General features: G+C 37.2%; 1 protein-coding gene across 1 annotated transcript; it reads right to left on the bottom strand.

Moving 5' to 3' along the window:
* Positions 1–43: 43 nt before the first annotated feature.
* itchb (itchy E3 ubiquitin protein ligase b) lies at positions 44–16,236 on the bottom strand. The gene is made up of 24 exons (XM_055166482.1): positions 16,095–16,236; positions 13,805–13,899; positions 13,288–13,429; positions 9,849–9,973; positions 9,307–9,441; positions 8,618–8,669; positions 8,362–8,534; positions 7,599–7,848; positions 7,148–7,243; positions 6,832–7,006; positions 6,704–6,761; positions 6,326–6,410; positions 6,113–6,241; positions 5,524–5,596; positions 5,344–5,415; positions 5,178–5,270; positions 4,456–4,611; positions 4,245–4,378; positions 3,998–4,138; positions 3,388–3,508; positions 3,211–3,315; positions 2,961–3,057; positions 2,808–2,880; positions 44–2,150 (listed from the first exon to the last, which is right to left on the bottom strand). The coding sequence occupies exons 2-24, from the start codon at positions 13,875–13,877 to the stop codon at positions 2,051–2,053; spliced, it is 2,658 nt and encodes an 885-aa protein (XP_055022457.1). The 5' UTR covers positions 13,878–13,899; positions 16,095–16,236; the 3' UTR covers positions 44–2,050.
* Positions 16,237–17,467: the final 1,231 nt, after the last annotated feature.

The raw sequence follows: 17,467 nt of genomic DNA, 5'->3' as shown, positions 1-17,467 counted from the left end.
AAAAATCTACCAAAGAGCAAACAGTAAACCCCTGACAATAATCCAAGTATCCAGAAGTACTGACTTCATTTATTAATGTGACATTTTATATTACACACATCTGTCATGTACAACCAAAATGAACAGGGAAAAGAAAAAATAGTCATCGTAAACCTCTTATTAAAACTTTTCTTTTACAAAAGAAAATCTGTTATTGACACCATTTACAGTGTTTCATGTACAGGAGAGTGAAAGTGGTTTGGACAGATCCAAAAATCCTATGTACACAATTGCTTAATAACTACGGCTTCCCTGGGATTTGAAGATCGACCCAGTTTAAGATCAATACAACACAGAAGTGAAGATGTAGGCATTAGTCTATTACAGTGGTACATTCATTAGGTTTTCTTTAGTCAGTTGTTTTTAATGTCACATCAACAAACAGCTTCTCTTCTCCAGGTTTTCCACACTGCTGCAGTTTCATATCAACACAACAAACTACATTTCACCCAAGGATCATGAAAAATAAACAAGTCACAAATCCTGACCACAGATAAAAACACATTAGCCTCATAATACACTAAATAACACTTACAGATGAATACTGATTTTGCTCAAATTTACCATAGATCAGTATGTTTTCATTACAACACTGGTTACTGCATGATCTATAAATAGACTGGAATGGCACTAGATGTAACCCGAAACAACATTTTTGCACTTTATTTTAACATAATTTAGCTAATTATTTACTTAACTTTTTACATAATCCTACAGCCCTACTGAATGCATAGAGATTTCTTCAAACAGAAACAAAACAAAGCGGTCAGGCTCAGTTTTCACAATTAACTGTAAAATATTTTAATCAAAGTTGAGTATAAATAATTACCCGAGATTGTATGTACGGTATGTATAAAAATTTGGCATATAAAATTTTGTATTATTGCATATTTACTTTGAGATGGCATTGCGACTTTCTATTTGGCAAAACTAACCAACTCTTTCATTTATAATACAAAACCTGTTCTGTTTCATGATCCTTGAGTGAACATTTATAGCTTTTCAGCTCTTTCATAGTCTTTTCATTATTGGTTTTCAAGCAACACCACTTATTTAAGGTGAGTAAGATGAATATTAAAATACACTACTCTTCCAAACCCAATTCCCAATCCTAGAATTCAGTATTGGCGCACAACTCTGTCCCTATAAAACTAGGGTCAGTTAAAGTCTATAAATAAGTGAAGTTTACAACACTTTTCACAATCAAGAAGTGATTCACAGATTAAATACTATCGAACCAGGAACACAGGGCTCTTTCTCCATTCACCGGTTATGCTATAGTCTCCCATTCATGTCAAGCACCAAAATTATAAGAACTGTTAGTTATTATCTGAAGGCTAGCCATTTGATTAGTGTTATTTATGTTTTGAGATACAGGTCAGTGAAGTACAGTGGAGCAATGTTAAGGAGGATGTATTTGAAAGCAGCTGGGGTCATATTTTAAACATCAGGGTAAAAGGGGCAGACATTACAAAAGGTGATTCTTTTCATGTAAAGGCCTCAAAAATGTCACACATAACAAAAACCTATGGACAAGGAGAGCAGGATTTGAGCCATCCTTTTAGTTAGTAGATAACTGCTAACCTGCTGTTATTTGTATGTATTTATTTTTTTTTGCCTGTTTTCTTTTTTTGTGCTCATTCATACTATCAATTGTACTGAATCATATAATTTGCTGAAAATAAAGCTTACAATTGTAGTTTACAGAAAACTCTAATCCTCTTTAATAAAGCTTAACTGCATTCTGCCAGAAGAGTTATTATTATGCATTATCATCCAAGTGAGATTTGAGGGTGAGGTTTGGGTCTCATGCAAATTTTGGTGCTCATTCAGAGAGACAGGAGAATCTTCTGTGTTTTTGGTTTCAATAATAAAAATATTTTCTGGTACCATTCAGGCACTGGGGCCCTGCTGAAGCACAGTGTGTAGAAGAAGACCACAGTTCAACAGGAAGCTGGACTCATACAAGAAGATCCCTGATTTCAACACCAGCGACGATTCAGGTCACAGCTCACTCTTGTCCAAAACCTTCTGTCTCCTCAATGGCAAACATCAGTTTCTCTTTGAGCTGTTCATAACTCTTGTATGGAGGCAGGTCTAGTCTGTTGAAGCTACAAGAGAAAAGGGTGAAGTTAAATGCAAATATGAGTTAAAACTGTGCAATATGATTTCAAAGACTGCATAGGAATGAGCTTTTCTACATTGGTTATGTTTTGATTTATTATTATGATAAAATAATTCTGATTTTCATCTAATTCTGATTCAAATTGAGTCCTCAAAAAAATTACCTACCTTCTCTATTAACTATGTTGTACTTTTTTGAATGATAGCATCTGAGTCCAGGTTAAAAAATGTCATATTTTGAATGAAAATCTGCTGCTTACTGTAGTGCATTATGTAGTTTGGAAAAGTAAGTCAACTCACCAGTCTCTTTTATTAAACCATTTTAGATTAATATTGCAGTTCATAATTCAAAAATAAAGTAAATTATCTGCAGTGTGCAAAACAGATAAACAAAATCCAAAACAAGCCTTGAAAAAACAACTGTAGATAACTGACATTGTCACCATGACCAGTGTCACTTCTAAGATTGCTATTCAACAACCAGGATGGTTGTTGAATAGCAATTTAGTAGCAATAGTTGTTTGTGAGGATAAATACATTTCCCCTTATATTGTGTGTCAAAGGGAAAAGTTACATATCTATCAGGATTGAAGACAAGGCGAACATTACTAGACTAACATCAAACAGATTCAGAAGTAACTAACCATGTGTGACTCCGGGGAAGCCAGTTTTCTTTTCCAACCTTTTCAATGCAGAATTTTTGAGGACCGTTACTCCCTAGAAAACAGCAACAAGTCATTAGTCAATAAACAGCATTAGTAAAACAGAAGTCAGTTTCTGATAAAAGCAGAGTTTACCCATGAGGTCAGCGAATCCTCCCACAGGCAGACGACAAGTTCCAGTTACAAACTGAAGCAGCCTCATTCTCTTCTCATTGTCCATCTCTTTCACAAACTACACATAAAAAACAGTGTAGTGGTTTAGTTAACACTTCAGACAAAATGTTCAGTAATAACAAACAAAGAATAATTGATAACTTGATAGTAAAACCACAAGAACCAGCACATAAAGTTCTATAATTAAATAAAAAGGTGACTGCTGTCTGACCTGCCAGAACCAGACGATCTGCTTGCTGCTGCGGGCGTAATGTCTGTATATTGTGTTCCTCTGCCAGTCTCCTAGATCTATCTCCTGCATCCCACACAGCATTACCTACAAAGTGGAATTAGATTTGTTGAACATTTTTTTGAACAACATCTACAACTCATCTTTCTTTAGTCATACCTCCAGCTCTTTGGCATCAAAATACTGCAGGTATTGTTGAGGGAGGACCTCATTGAAACCTTCAAAAAATGCCTGGGTCTGCTCCTCCACCCCTCTGGACAATCTCCACTCCGCCACCAATCTGTGACAAGACATTTTTAAATACTACTTTTTACTTTTACTTCACGACATTTGAGAGCAGGTATGTGTACTTTCTGCTTCACTACATTTTTGAACAGGACTGAAAAGTAAACATATTTTTCATTTCTTTGAGACCTGCTGAAAAGGCTAAGGGGTTGGGTTATTTTTTGTCAAGCTTATAATTTGAGCAAAAAGAAATATACAAAGAAAAACAAAAATGATCAATTAAGTTTCTATTCAGCAAAATTTAGCCCAAATCTTTATCAAAATCACTACATTTGAATCTTTATTACATCTCAAAATATGCACAAAATGTTTTTACTATAAATTTTTAAACAGGTACTTTTTTCCATGTGATACTTTCACTTGAGTATTCTTTTGCCTCTGTATTTGCACTTTTACACAAGTAACAAAATTGAGTACTTCATCCAACACTGATGGATAGTATAATAATAATAATTTAAATGTAAAAGAAAGAAAAACAACACACCTGACATATTCTTCTTTGTTTTCCTCTGTGACCTGGATGTCTCCACCTCCAGGTTTGAGCTCGTGAGTTGTGATCTCTCCAAGAATCTCTTTATCAACCGAGAAGAACATCTCGAGGCCACACTCCTCAATGTTGTTGTCTCTGATGAAAATTCAACAAAAAAATACACATAATAGTCTTTCTGTGAAAAAGAGTCAGTGGGGGTAGGTGTGTTTTGTAGTTTGAAGAGATAGGAATGGTCATTTACTTGATCCATATTAAGGAGTTGTAGAATTCAGGATCTATCGACTCCAGATCTTTGAGGGTCAAAGGCTTGTTCAGGATACGTTTGTAAAAAGGCAGCGAGAAACCAGTGTCAATGAACTTTCCATGGAAAAGAGCCTTAAGAACAAACACAAAATTGTTTAATTAAATTGTCGCTTTTTGTTTTATGTAAAATTGGTAAAACAAGCCCACACCATAGCAATGAAACGTCCGATGAATTTGAAGTACTTGAGGTGGTCAGGGTTGATATAGGAGGCAGGGTTGATCTGCAGACAGTAGTTCTCTTTCCCGGCATATTCAAACAGGCAGTACATGGGGTTCAACACCTCATGGGACAAGAGGAAGAACCACTCCCTGAAGAAAACATGTTTTATTATGTTTTTTTTAGTATAAAAGCTTAAAAAGGACCAATTATACTGTTTTCTGATCCATGTTATAATATTTCCTCATCACAAACATACCTGGAGTTGTGTTTTTGTTTCATTCACACATGTTTAACACACAAACCCTACATATTCAGGCTTCTCTCAAACAGAAAACACTGTGCTCAACCTTGTGATGTCATGAGGTAATACAGGAAGTGCTCCACTATATTTTTAATCTCCATGCAGCTTCACTAGAATCATTTGGATGATTTCAACCCTGGAGTTGCCAATCTCTACTGAACTAAATGTAAAAGGAGCTGTTAACTTAAAAACTACTGCTTCATAACAACATCACAAGGTGGAAGCGAGCATTTCGAGCTTTGCAGATGTAGTCAGACTAATAAAACGGGGTTACTCAAACATATGAGAATGAAACAAGACACAACTCCAGGTATGTTTTTGAGAAGGTAAAAGCATTCTAACATGGCTTAAAGCTCACAGAGTCAGTTTAGTGTAATATAGGACCTTTAAATGTTTATTTGAAAATATACTTGCCTGGCCACTCCGCCATAGTCGAGGCCTTCTTCTCCAGGAAAGATGATCCACAGTCTCCTTCGCAGATCCTGAGCATTGAAGCTCATGATCTAAATGAGAATTAAACTGTTTTAATTTTCAACTATACACAGAATTTACACAATATGACGTGTTTTAGATTACCTGCTGGAAGGAATCCTCAAACAATGTTTTCCTGGTCACAGTGATCTTTATGTGTTGAGACATTGACAATTGCTATAAAACAAAAGATAAACAAGATAATCAGGAGTAAAGAATTTTTATAATATTATCCAACTTTATTAATAATTAACCCTCATAATCATTATGTAAAGCAACACATACCTGGCACCAGGCTCTGAAGCACTGCACTTTGGCTTTGAAGTCTCTGACATATGTGATCTGAGGCCCATTTTCACTGTTGATATATGATTTACATAAATTTACATTGTGTGAATAGAAAGACCATAATGTTGCTTCCACATTTTCAAGGATGTGCTGTACTTAATATATAAATATGTCCATATATATGTATACTTTATATTAATATTGAAAGATTTACTTGTTCTGACACTGCTACTTCTACTAATAATAAAAGGAAAGGAGCATTAAATAAATTATTCTATGAATTTTCCGCTTAAACAGATTACTCATAAGGAACACAATACTTTCTACTGGTTACAATGAAACAGTAGCTACTTAACTCTAAACAGTGTGCTGAGGTGTGTGCTTAATAGTAGTTTTCAATTATGCCAAGTGTTGTGACTGAATGATAAATATAGGTGAGACTAGTCAAACACTTAGTCATAATGGAATATGCGTCATGCAGTCTAGTAACGGAAAAGGAACTCCCAGTGACTCAGATTCAGATCTTTCTTTGTGTAAACAAACATGAACAGCTGAATAAAATAAATAATACAGAAATAGTACATACAGTGAAGATTTTCCAGTTCGTGGATCAATGTAGGTGGTTGTTCTTCTGTTGTGGTCCACAAAGTATGGGATCCCATCTACAGTAAATCTCATCTCCCAGCCCTCTGGAAGCGGCTTCTCATTCAACAACCTAACAAAAAGAAAGAAAAAAATCAATAAGTGAGAATTAGTGTGGGGCTGGGTGGATGGAAAAGTAAATGAATGCTCCACTGACCCCTGAGTTCGAGGATCCTCCCATTGTGTGGTGCGAGTAGGATGATGAACAAAATACACTCTGCCATTAGAGTCTGTTCTCTTTTCTGAAAACAAATGTGAAGCACATACATCAGATCAAATAGGAAGATTTGTTTTTGCTATGCCTATATTAACTTTTGCAAACAACCTCTTCAAGATGCACTTCTGGTTTGGTAAATGAAGCAATGTAATTTTAAAAGGAGGTGTGACATAAAATCATTTCACAAACAAAAAGATTTTAACATGAAGGCAACATGCTAAATGATATTGAATCGGTATGTTAAGAGTGACAAGTACAGAAGCACATTGAAACACAGACGAAAAGACTGGGAAAAACACAACAATTCTGAGAACTCACCCCATCCAGAAGGCAGAGGACCAAGAGGATCAAACTCCTGTGAAGCTGGATCTTGTGTCTGGAGCAGAGAACACACTTAGTTTTACTTAAACACAAACTGTGCATGTGTAGAATAGGAAGTGACTTACCCCAAGCATGAACCTTTGGTTGAACTGCTGCATGGCTCCCTGTAGCTGGCTGCGCTGCTGTTGCCACTGCTCATAGTTGCGCATGGTCTCCATAGTGGGCCTCTGCCATGTGGTGGTTCTGGATATATGGTCCACAAAGTACACTCGGCCCATAGGGTCCAGTCTGCGCTCCCAGCTATGCACAAAAGATACCAGAGAATTACTAATGAATCTGTAGTCATTAGGCACAAACCCAGTCCTGACAGATTAGAAACTTCTAACAGACACTTCTAACAGAGGCTTTAAGAACAGAAGCTAAAAAAGGAAGATTTTTTACCCTGGGGGCAGCGGTTCAGGGCGTTCCCACGTTGTTCTCTTCTCCACATGATCGACAAAGTAAACCCTGCCATTCTGATCCACCCTCTGCTCCCAACTTAAAACAGAAAAAAGAACTTGTTATGAAAAATATTTATTTCACTCACAGCAGAATACAATTTGCTTAATAAATGTCAATAAATATAACCTTCATCTGTTCTCTGTCACAGTGCAGTATCTGAACTGATGCTGTTCATAAAGAAAATTAGTTTTAAGTCCTCTGGAGAACATAACATAGCCTACTCTGTTTATCCCATATACAGGAAATAACTGTTTTAGGCAGGAACAACGCAAATCCACTCCTGTTTTTACTCCTACGTGAATGGTTAAACTTGCCCTCTCACTCGGTCATGAGATCATAATAGCCAAGCCCATTTACGTTATTGAACCCCGCCCCTTGAGTAGACATTTACCCAGGCGGGAGAGGTCCGGTATTAATGGCCGGCGCTCTTGGACTGACGGAAGTGGTGCCGGTGCTGGTGGGCTGTCTGGTGGCAGTAGATCCCGGGGTAGAGGAGGCTGGAGTGGAGCTTCTCTCTGGACCCGGGGACGGACTGGCCTCTGACGCTATGGACGAGGCAGAGGCTGGTGTCCTAACTGGAGTATCAGAACCAGACTGACCATTACTGTTCTCTGCAGATGTAGGGCCGTTAGAAGATATTGCTGCAAAGAAAATAATAAAAACATGATTCTAGGTATGTGGCTACCAAACAGTGAAATGAAACTAGGGTAAATTCAGCCTGGAAGACCCAAGTTCACTCCTGCTCCTCAGTCTTCATCACCTCACTCCAAATACACCTCCCCGCTGTTCGCCACACCTGCTCCTCGTCCAAACAGTGCCCAGTCTGAACAATTTAATCCCGCCATTGCAGGTGCACAGCTGCTTCGCTTTGTGCCACACCTCACTTCCTCTCCAGCACCCCTTTGGCTTCTCATCCTCTCATTGTCCCCTTCAGTCTCCTCGGCCTCACCTCTGTCACCTCCAGCGTCCAGGCCCCGGGGGAAGACATTTCCTATACGTCATCTAATCAGCTGCGCCCTTCATCATAATGTCTTCTGCCTGGGTCTGAGCGCCAAGGATAACTGATGCAATAAAACTACTAATACTTTCTCTTTGTGTCTTATGAGTCTCTCCAGATTGAATTATAATTATATTCTTAAAAGGTTTCAACATACCTGGTGATGAACTAGGCCTTCGGGGGGTAGGTGGAGGAGGTCTAGAAGGTCTGGGGGGTCTCAGTGGTCTCGTGTTTGGAGAGGGAGAACCTGTGTTGTTGGTCAGCCTCCTGCCTCCAGGTGAACCTCTGTGTTCCAAACCATCTACAGCTGGAGAGTTGTCCCGACTACGTCTAGAAGAGGAAGGAGAGAAAGAAACTTATGATAAACAATTTAACACAACTGAACAAAATAAAGATGAAAAATAAGAAATTACCTTATTACATGATCTCCATTAGGTTGATTTGATGACTCCCCATTGGTCGTACCTATTAAAATATGCTATTAGTGACAAGTCGAGAAAGTTTTAACATTTTGGAAGTTACATTTATGTAAATCATGAGAATAACCCAAATGAAACAAAATACTTCAAATAATATGCCCCTGGATACCTATATTTTACGAATATGCCTGTCACAGTAACACATATTCCTGAATAATTAAATTTTAAAGTAACTTCCCTTGTAGATCAGTAAGTAAAGTCAATAAAGTCCATCGTCACAGAAAAAAATGAAGATGAGCCCTTTCATAAATGGACCCTTGACCAAGTCTAAACAAAATATGGGTTACAATAAATACAACCGATTTGAAACAATAATGAAACACTACTTTTTACAATGTAAGGAACAGATATGTTAACAAATAAACAACTACAATAATTATCTATAGCTGAAATGTTCACACAGTACAATATAATAAAAAAATAAAAATAAATAATCCTCACTACAGCAAATGTGCTTACGACAAATATAAAAAGTCCTAAAAAATGCTGTTCATCTCCTTTTGATCTTGTTTGAACAAGGTAATATGGAAATATGATCTGTGCAACATTCTGTCCTCTACACAAATTTGCAGAATCTGAGTACAACAGAATTGTTAAATGACATATACAAGTGTTAAACTGACTGTGTTGAGCCGCCTCTACGTTGGCGAACATCTCTGGGTCGACAGTCATTCCGTCCAAACAAACGGACAGGTCTCCCACCACATCCGTCTGCTCCCGGTCTGTGCACAGCTGTAACGTCTGCACCACCTCAGAGACTGCAATCACACAAGGAAACATGATGAGACATTAGAGACATATTTAGAGCTATTCCTGTCTTATAGACTCATAACTGGGCAAAAAAAAAAAAAAATGCTCACTTCAATCACAGGGAGCAAAGTTTTGCACAGGGCTATATGCAGCACTGACTGCTTTGAAATCAGCAACGTCAAATTAAATGGTGGAGCTGCATGTTTAATGCAGTTGTTTATTGTATCTCATTCATAAAATATTTCTACAATGGCCAATGAGGTAAATATGATCACTGAATACAATCTTTTCAGGTTTGATTATTTTCTGTAAATTGCAAAACATTTTTAGTGGGGAGGGGGGAAAACATATTTTGAAAAAAAATTGACAATTTTATTTTTCGGCAAAATAGTCCAGCTTTTGTGTTTACACTCACTCTTCATGTCATTCTTCTTGAGGGTGTCGCTGACGTCCAGAGTGGCCATGCCCAGTAACACGTCTGACTTGAGGGTCTGGTGGCTCCATACGCGGAAGACCAATTTACTGAAGGGGGTCACAATCCTGTCCATCAAAACATACACTTGATCAGTTTTCTGTTTTCATTGCAACATAGACAGTATAAAGAAGTGGACTAAGGAAGTATGGTGCTACCTATTGTGTTTGGCTCCAGGCAAATGAGGCTTGCAATTACAGGAGCAAATCTGGAGCCGAGTGGCATATTAAGAATATGATTTTTTATGGACAAAATAGCTAAATAAAAACACCAGGATCATGTAGAGACATTGACCACAATGACAAGGATCACAGCAGCAGAAAAGAGAAGGGTGACAACTTTTCAATGTAAAATCAATTGGAGCCAAAGACAATGGTGCCAGAAGTGCCTCCATGCTCACTATTGGAACAAGGTGGCCAACAAATGAGCAAAATTAATTTATAAAGAGAGTCTATGACTGCTACTTCCAAAATGAACATCACATATATTCAAAAGGTACATTATTTATATTTATATTTACAGTTTAGACTTTGATTACTTTATAATTTCAGATTGAGGACAGAGGCCTATATGACTCTATGGGAGAGCCACAGTTTTTGCAAAAAAGATTCTCAAATGTTCTTTATCTAATCTAATGACTTAAAGTTTTCGCCCTTAACAATGATCACTTCTTAAACAATGGCACCACTTTCTTTCACTTTTGTTTAAGGATACTGACAGAGAAGACTTGAATTTTGTGCCAGCTTTTTATTTTATTTATTTTTTATTACAATTCATTTAAAGAGATATTAAGTATACACCAGGTCAATTTTTAAACTAGATTAAAATTCCAGAGTGTTCATTTACATGAACATAGTCTATTATTTAGAGACTGTCACCAATCCATAAACATAGAGCTACATATGAATAAACTTCCAAAAGCAACAGATGGAGGAGTTGACCAACAGTGAATATGAACTAAATTTGGACCAAAAGCTATTTAGGGACAATCTTGGCATCTTGATCACAGCAGGCATGTGTGCTCTCCTATTACCTTCAATAGTAAACACTGCTTATATAATGAGATGAGAGTCCCCTGGGTGCAGTAGAACTATAGATCATAGCTATTTTAAGAAGGTCAGTGTGCACACAGGTTTAGAATTACACATGCAGCAGGTGGGAGAAAAAGCTGCACAGTAGAAATTTTGGTTTTCAGCGCACTCAAGGAATTTGCCTTAAGTCAGTGCAGTTGATCCTGAAAATACTAAAAAGGTGAGCAATAAATATGCCATTTTTATTTTATTTACAAAATAACAATATACAGACTACAACCTATCAATCAGAAATGTGTTCAAATGTGGCAACAAAATGCAAACAAAACAAGAACGAACGATAAAATGAACCACAAAAGTGCAGATATTACCTCTATTTATACCTTTGTTTGGAAGATTATTATTTTTATCATCTTTATGAGCAGCTTAAAAAACATTTTTAATAATAGATATGATAACTCAATATTCTAATTTTGCATATCTCCAAAAGTTTTTTGTGATATTATTATTCTGTCCTATAAACTTTTGAGCAGAATTAAAATGAAAGATTTTCAAGACTACACTGCTAATTGGACAGCAAAAAAACATTTGGGATTTAAAGTTTTGGTGTGTGTATAGTATGTTTGCATAGCACTTAACTTGAGCAACAAAGAAGTTGTTACCCATTTCCAAATCGTAGCGGTCTTCTTCTAAACACTGTAATTATAGTGTGTCCAAGTTTGATAATAGGTTTCAGAGAACAAGCCTATCATTTTAGAGGCTGTCAGAGCCTTTGTTAAAGCCAAGATGCTCTGAGGTAATAGCAGTGTCAGTGTGTGTAGGGTGAATATACGAGATAAACAGTACATTTGGAAGACTATAACTGAACACAGTAAAACAAATGTCTGATTGTAGTTTAACTATAATTGCAACTGTTTTTAATTCAATGCATTTAAAGGCAGCATAAGATTGACCATGTTTCCTCAGTGAGACATCCGGTATGACTACTCTTCACTGCCAAAGGAAAAGTAAAAGGAAACCCAATTACAAAAGCATGCTTATCTTTCTACACCGGCGTCAGATTCCTTTTCATGTGTATTGAGCAGGAAGCTCAAGTTCCATGGTAAAATCAGTAAAACGGAATAGTAAAGTTGGACAGGTTTGCAGAATAGTCCATTTGTCATGGGCCAAATTTGACATATCAGTACCACTCAAGGTCACAATGGAAGAACTATCTGGGATTTTTGGAAAGGTCAATTTCTATGCTTTATATTTTGATGTGATAGACTTTTCTGAGTTTTAGCGGTATCACAGTTATCAGCCCCTGGAAAGTACAAACCCACGTCACGAAATACACTTAAGACAAAGGTCCATGTTTTGGTTTACCTCATGTGCTGCCTATGAGATAATGATTTAAACTATTGTATTTGGAATAATTTTAAGAAAATTGTTGTGTCTTTCATTTAAATTCAGGTGGGACATGCCTTATTTATAATAGCACATTTTTTATAAACAAAACAGTTTCAATATCCATTCATCCATATAAAGACAACATAAAAACAACAAAGTGTGTACGACAGAGGGTATAAAGGCTCAGTTTAACTTTGCCAGTCCTAAAACACTAAAACCATTAAAGTCAAATAAAAGCAAAGCCATAACCCTGAAGCCTCTGTGAAAATGACAGACATACCTGGTATATTAAGTAATTCTCTGGAGTCCAAGGATTCAGGAAATATAAAATATGTTTTTACTGTCATCAAGCAAGATATCACCGTGAGACACAAGTTCAAGTTCAAGATTGATTCTTCCAAAGGAACATCTCCCATTGAACTAAGACTATATTCCAAGCCAGGTTCTGCACTTAAAAACTGCTCAATGCAATAATATTTTCAGCAGTATAACTTTCAACAACTTTCAGTGTGATGCCGTTGAAACTCAGAAAAGTCTATCCCATCAAAGTATAAAGCTTTTGATAAAATCACAGAAGAATAGCACAGCAAGCTGACAAGAACTAAATGATACCAGAAAAATAAGGATACGTCATCACTTAGGCAACAGTGGTTATTGTTGCCCACAAACCCTAAATTCTGGGTTAGTTTGGGTTCATTCTCAGCTCTGTCTAGTGGATACTGTTGTTGTGTTTGTGGGCAAAACACTTCTACATTGCCAAACTATGAGAATTGTGTCAGTGAGAGGTCATTCAAAAGTTTCAACCAAAAAGTACTCAAAGTAGCACGTATAAACAGGAAACTAAAAACAAGAATGGGAAATGAATGACTAATCCACAAAATAGTTGAGATCAGATTGAGCATCTGGGGAAGTGTGATAAAGACTAAAGCATTATTGGTAAATTTTGGTAGTATTAAACTTACACAGTGAGTGGGTGCTTCCATTTGGGGCTGTGAGTGTTGGTACATTTTTCAGTCTTCTTAGATTGTCCATCGACTGTCACCTCCACATATGGACTGGGCCCAAACCAGTTCTTCTTATTTTCTTTTAGTTTTGCTGACAACACTGAAAAAATAAAAACAAAGAAAATGTCTAATAAATATGTACTGTAGAGATAAAAAGTAGTCAAAAGTATAAAAAATCTCTTACTAATAAATAGTAAAAGTAGAATTGAAACCAGATACTCATTTGAGCAGGTATCGAAACTAAAAAAGCGTCATTCACAGGACAGGAATGCCTTTCCTGAATAGCTTTAGAATGAGCTGGATCAGAACAAGTATATGCTGAAAAAGACATTCTTATCTCTAAATAAAGAGTGTCTTTATTATCATCAAGTCCATTTCTCTGTATCGAAATTGAGTTTGAAATTTTTAGTACTGTGACAACACTAATGCACTGACAAATACATTTAGGTGTTATAACAAGGTGTTGCTTAGTTACCAATGATTTGCAGTTGTGCTTTCAGAGGGTAGCCATTGGACGTTCCTGGTGGTTTGGTGGATCCCCCGGCCATGACATAGGGCTGGAGGTTTAATCTGTAAAACATAAAACAATTAATTTGAACTATAAAAGGCAAAGGCAAACAGGCGGTACCTCCACCTTAAGTAAATCAATACATAAGGATAATATAATGGCGGACGGCTTTCCAAGACTCCTAAAACCATATACAAGTCTAACAAGAAAGACAGACTGTGCTCTAGTTTAGTCAAGTTAAAGCAATTTAAAAAAACGCAGCAGAGCCTTTAGCTAGAGCTGGGAGATATTGACAATAATAAGTACCTCAATATTGTATCAATATATCAGAGTATAACAATATTCAGATAAAATTTTGTCAAACCAACTGAAATGTGTTAAAGTATGCATTTAAATGTGTTTGTTAAAGTTTAAGTATTAGACAAAAATAAAAGAATTGTAAAATTACAAACAGAAGGGCTGAAATATCATTGGAACATACTCAATATTCAAAAGAACATTCAAAATCTAATACATATTTTGATAACCTGCCCATATCAACTTTTAGCCATTAAAGGACTTTCTTGTATGGAGATGGCTTGGATCACTCACTGTAAAATAGTATCCACTGTCTAGATATTGTTAAAAGACCACTTCAAGTATATTCTGGTATTGAAATAGTCTCTGAGTTGAGTTTTAACGACTGATAGAGGTAATTCTAGAGGTGTTCAACAGCCGCCAATCACTGAATTGACTGCATCTCTTTTAATAATGTAGTAGTATGATAAAGAATAAGAAATAACATTTTGATGTGAAAAGAGCGTCTCATTATTTGAAAAAGGGAAGCACAAACACTCGATTCCCGTAGCGCGTCATTGTCCTACAGACTAAGCGGTGGGTGGTTGGTTTATGTATCCACACAATTACAGTTAAAAACAAAAGAGACCAGTCATGTGATAAGTTTAGAATGGCGTCACACTGGGTTTGCTGAATAATACATCTTTGTAGGCCCCTCATTTGTTATGCTCACGGCAGGCTAGGGGAAGTCAGGAGCTCTGGGTAAACTTTCACTTCTAATGAAGGTTTGGTCTCTGTCAATTATTCATAACAAGAGCTGACTCTGCAGACTCACATGGGCAAACCCTCTGTTTAGGATGACGGTCTTTAGTGCATATTAAACAACCAAAAATGACCCAAACATGATCTGAATAGAGAAGTGAAGAAGAACTTTAAAGGTGTAGCCATTACCCAGGGAATCTATACACTTTGGTTTACACTGCCATTGTTCTTATTTTGTATCTCTGGTAACACACTGACTGTACTATAAAACAGAAATACCAAACAGTTTTTTAAAAGTACAAAAACAATGTAGGAATGTAGGCCGATTACCAGTGACTGCCTTTACTGATATTATTTATTACAGCAACTACCTGTCACCTGTTAATACTACGAATGGCATTGGAATGTGGCAAGATGATGTACCGAAAGATTGAACATACACAGAACATTTTCATTTGTTAACAATCTTTAAAACAGAGGCACATTCAACTATGCAAAGTATGTCTATTATCGCGAAACATCAACAGCTTACTACAGTACCTTTCTGGAAATGCTAAGCTAATATAGGGTGACCAGACATCCCTATTTACCTGGAACAGCCCCAGTTTTGAGCCCTGTGTCCCCCTGTCCCAGTGGATTTATTCAAAACCATTGATTTGTCCCAGTTTTATATAAGAAATGTATCTGGTGTCCCTATTTTTGACCAATTTGATACCTGCCAACACTGAAGAGAGGCATAATTGTAATTTAGCTAGAAAATATACAAAAAATCTGCTTAAACATAAAGAAAACGTGACTATATTGACTCGCATGTTAGTCCTGAATGGTCTCTGTATAACAATTGTATTATTACCAACCACCAAAAAACCGGGGATGTCCCAGTTTTTATTTTGAAATCCTGGTCACCCTAAGCTAACACACAGAGTGTAAGATTACATAATTAAAATCCAAACAGGAGCAGTCAGCGGGTCACAATAGAAAATTTGAATAAACCACATCTGAATAAGTCAAAGCGTGTAGTTTGAGGAGAGGCCTGGCTGGGGAAGTTGCAGAGTTAGTACGTGTTGAATGTCTGTGCTGTGTTGACAGCTTTGCCAGAGCACTGCGGCTAACTGTTAGCCTGTTAGCTAGTGTCATCATCATGGCTGGCAGGAACCCCCAAAGTCCAGCGGCGGATCGTGAACGAATAAAGATCTGACCGTGGGATTCGACTTCTTACCCGGGTCTGAAGAGAAGCTGTTCAGGCTGCGCTACACTCCCAGCCCTGTGTCTACGGGATGTGCGGGCTTCTGTCGGGGCTTCGGATCGAGGAAGAACAAACTTCCACCATCTTCCCCGAGCGCAGGTCACGTGATCGAAACAAGGTGGGGCGCGTGCTACTCCCCTCGGGCGCGTGATTGGTCCAACGAGGACACGAGGCTGACCAATGACGGACCAGCCCCGCATGTCCATGCAACCAGCGTAAAGGGCAAATCTCAGATAGAAACAGCGCTTCTGCCGCTCCACTAATCCTCTGCAAAATGTAATATCATTCTACATCAGACCTGGACATTGTACAGCTCCCGGCCCTTTGTTTGACTCTTTTGTTTATGTATTAATTTACGCAAGTAAGAAATTTACATTTTTTACACTGGAACAGCGTATTATCCATATAACATAATATTAGTGAAGTAAAAGAAATAACAACAACAAAATTTGCCCAAAATGGAGTTGGAAGAAGAACACTTATTTAATCCCACCCCCACTCTTCTAATTTAACATAATGAGCTTTCTTTCGCATTCTTCAGACATTTTTCATTACCCTATATGAACTATTTACAAGTGAGGACAAAGAGTCACTGTTACAGTTTGGTAATATAACTATCATCGTCAGCAGATGCTAGTAATGGCAAGGAAACAACAAGCATAAACCAGCACTACAGAAGGAAGTATTGTTCTAATATTAAGACCAACTCTCTATATACTGTGACCAGACCATATGTTTATATAACAACTTGAATTTATGGATATATTTGCATTGCTTGAGATGCGTAATTAAGGAGAATTGTTCTGCATTCGGCACTAATGTGAGTCAGTATAGTCACATTTTCTTTGTGTTTTTCTCATTTTTAAGCAGCTTTTCTATATTTTGCCTAAACAAATGGCAGTTTATGCCTCTCTTTACCGTTGGTATATTGGTCAAAAATAGGAACACCAAGGACATTTCTTGCATAAAACTGGGACAAATCAATGGTTTTGGATATATCTGCTGGGGCAGGGGATATAGGGCTCAAAACTGGGACTGTCCCAGGTCAATAGAGACGTCTGGTCAGCCTATTTTGGGGTTTTAAAAAAAATCAGCACTGATTTAATTGGCTCAAAATGTGGCTGATATGGCTGACATTTATTCGACAACCAAGGAAAACACAACTCTCTTAAAAACCTTTTTACTCCACTCTGCCGATGGCTACTGTTTAAGCCCAGGAGGGGACGCCATTGCTCCAAATTGAGGCTGCAGAAGCTGAGTCACATTTTAAACAAAACAGATACAGCTTTTCATATACTATCCATTTATCATCTGATGTCATCTCATTTGTTCTTTCGAGGTAACCC

Source organism: Boleophthalmus pectinirostris, unplaced genomic scaffold (genome assembly GCF_026225935.1).
Source record: "Boleophthalmus pectinirostris isolate CB_2022bp ecotype Guang Dong unplaced genomic scaffold, ASM2622593v1 HiC_scaffold_8, whole genome shotgun sequence".
Classification (NCBI taxonomy): Eukaryota; Metazoa; Chordata; class Actinopteri; order Gobiiformes; family Gobiidae; genus Boleophthalmus; species Boleophthalmus pectinirostris.
This window is presented reverse-complemented; position numbering and strand designations above follow the sequence as displayed.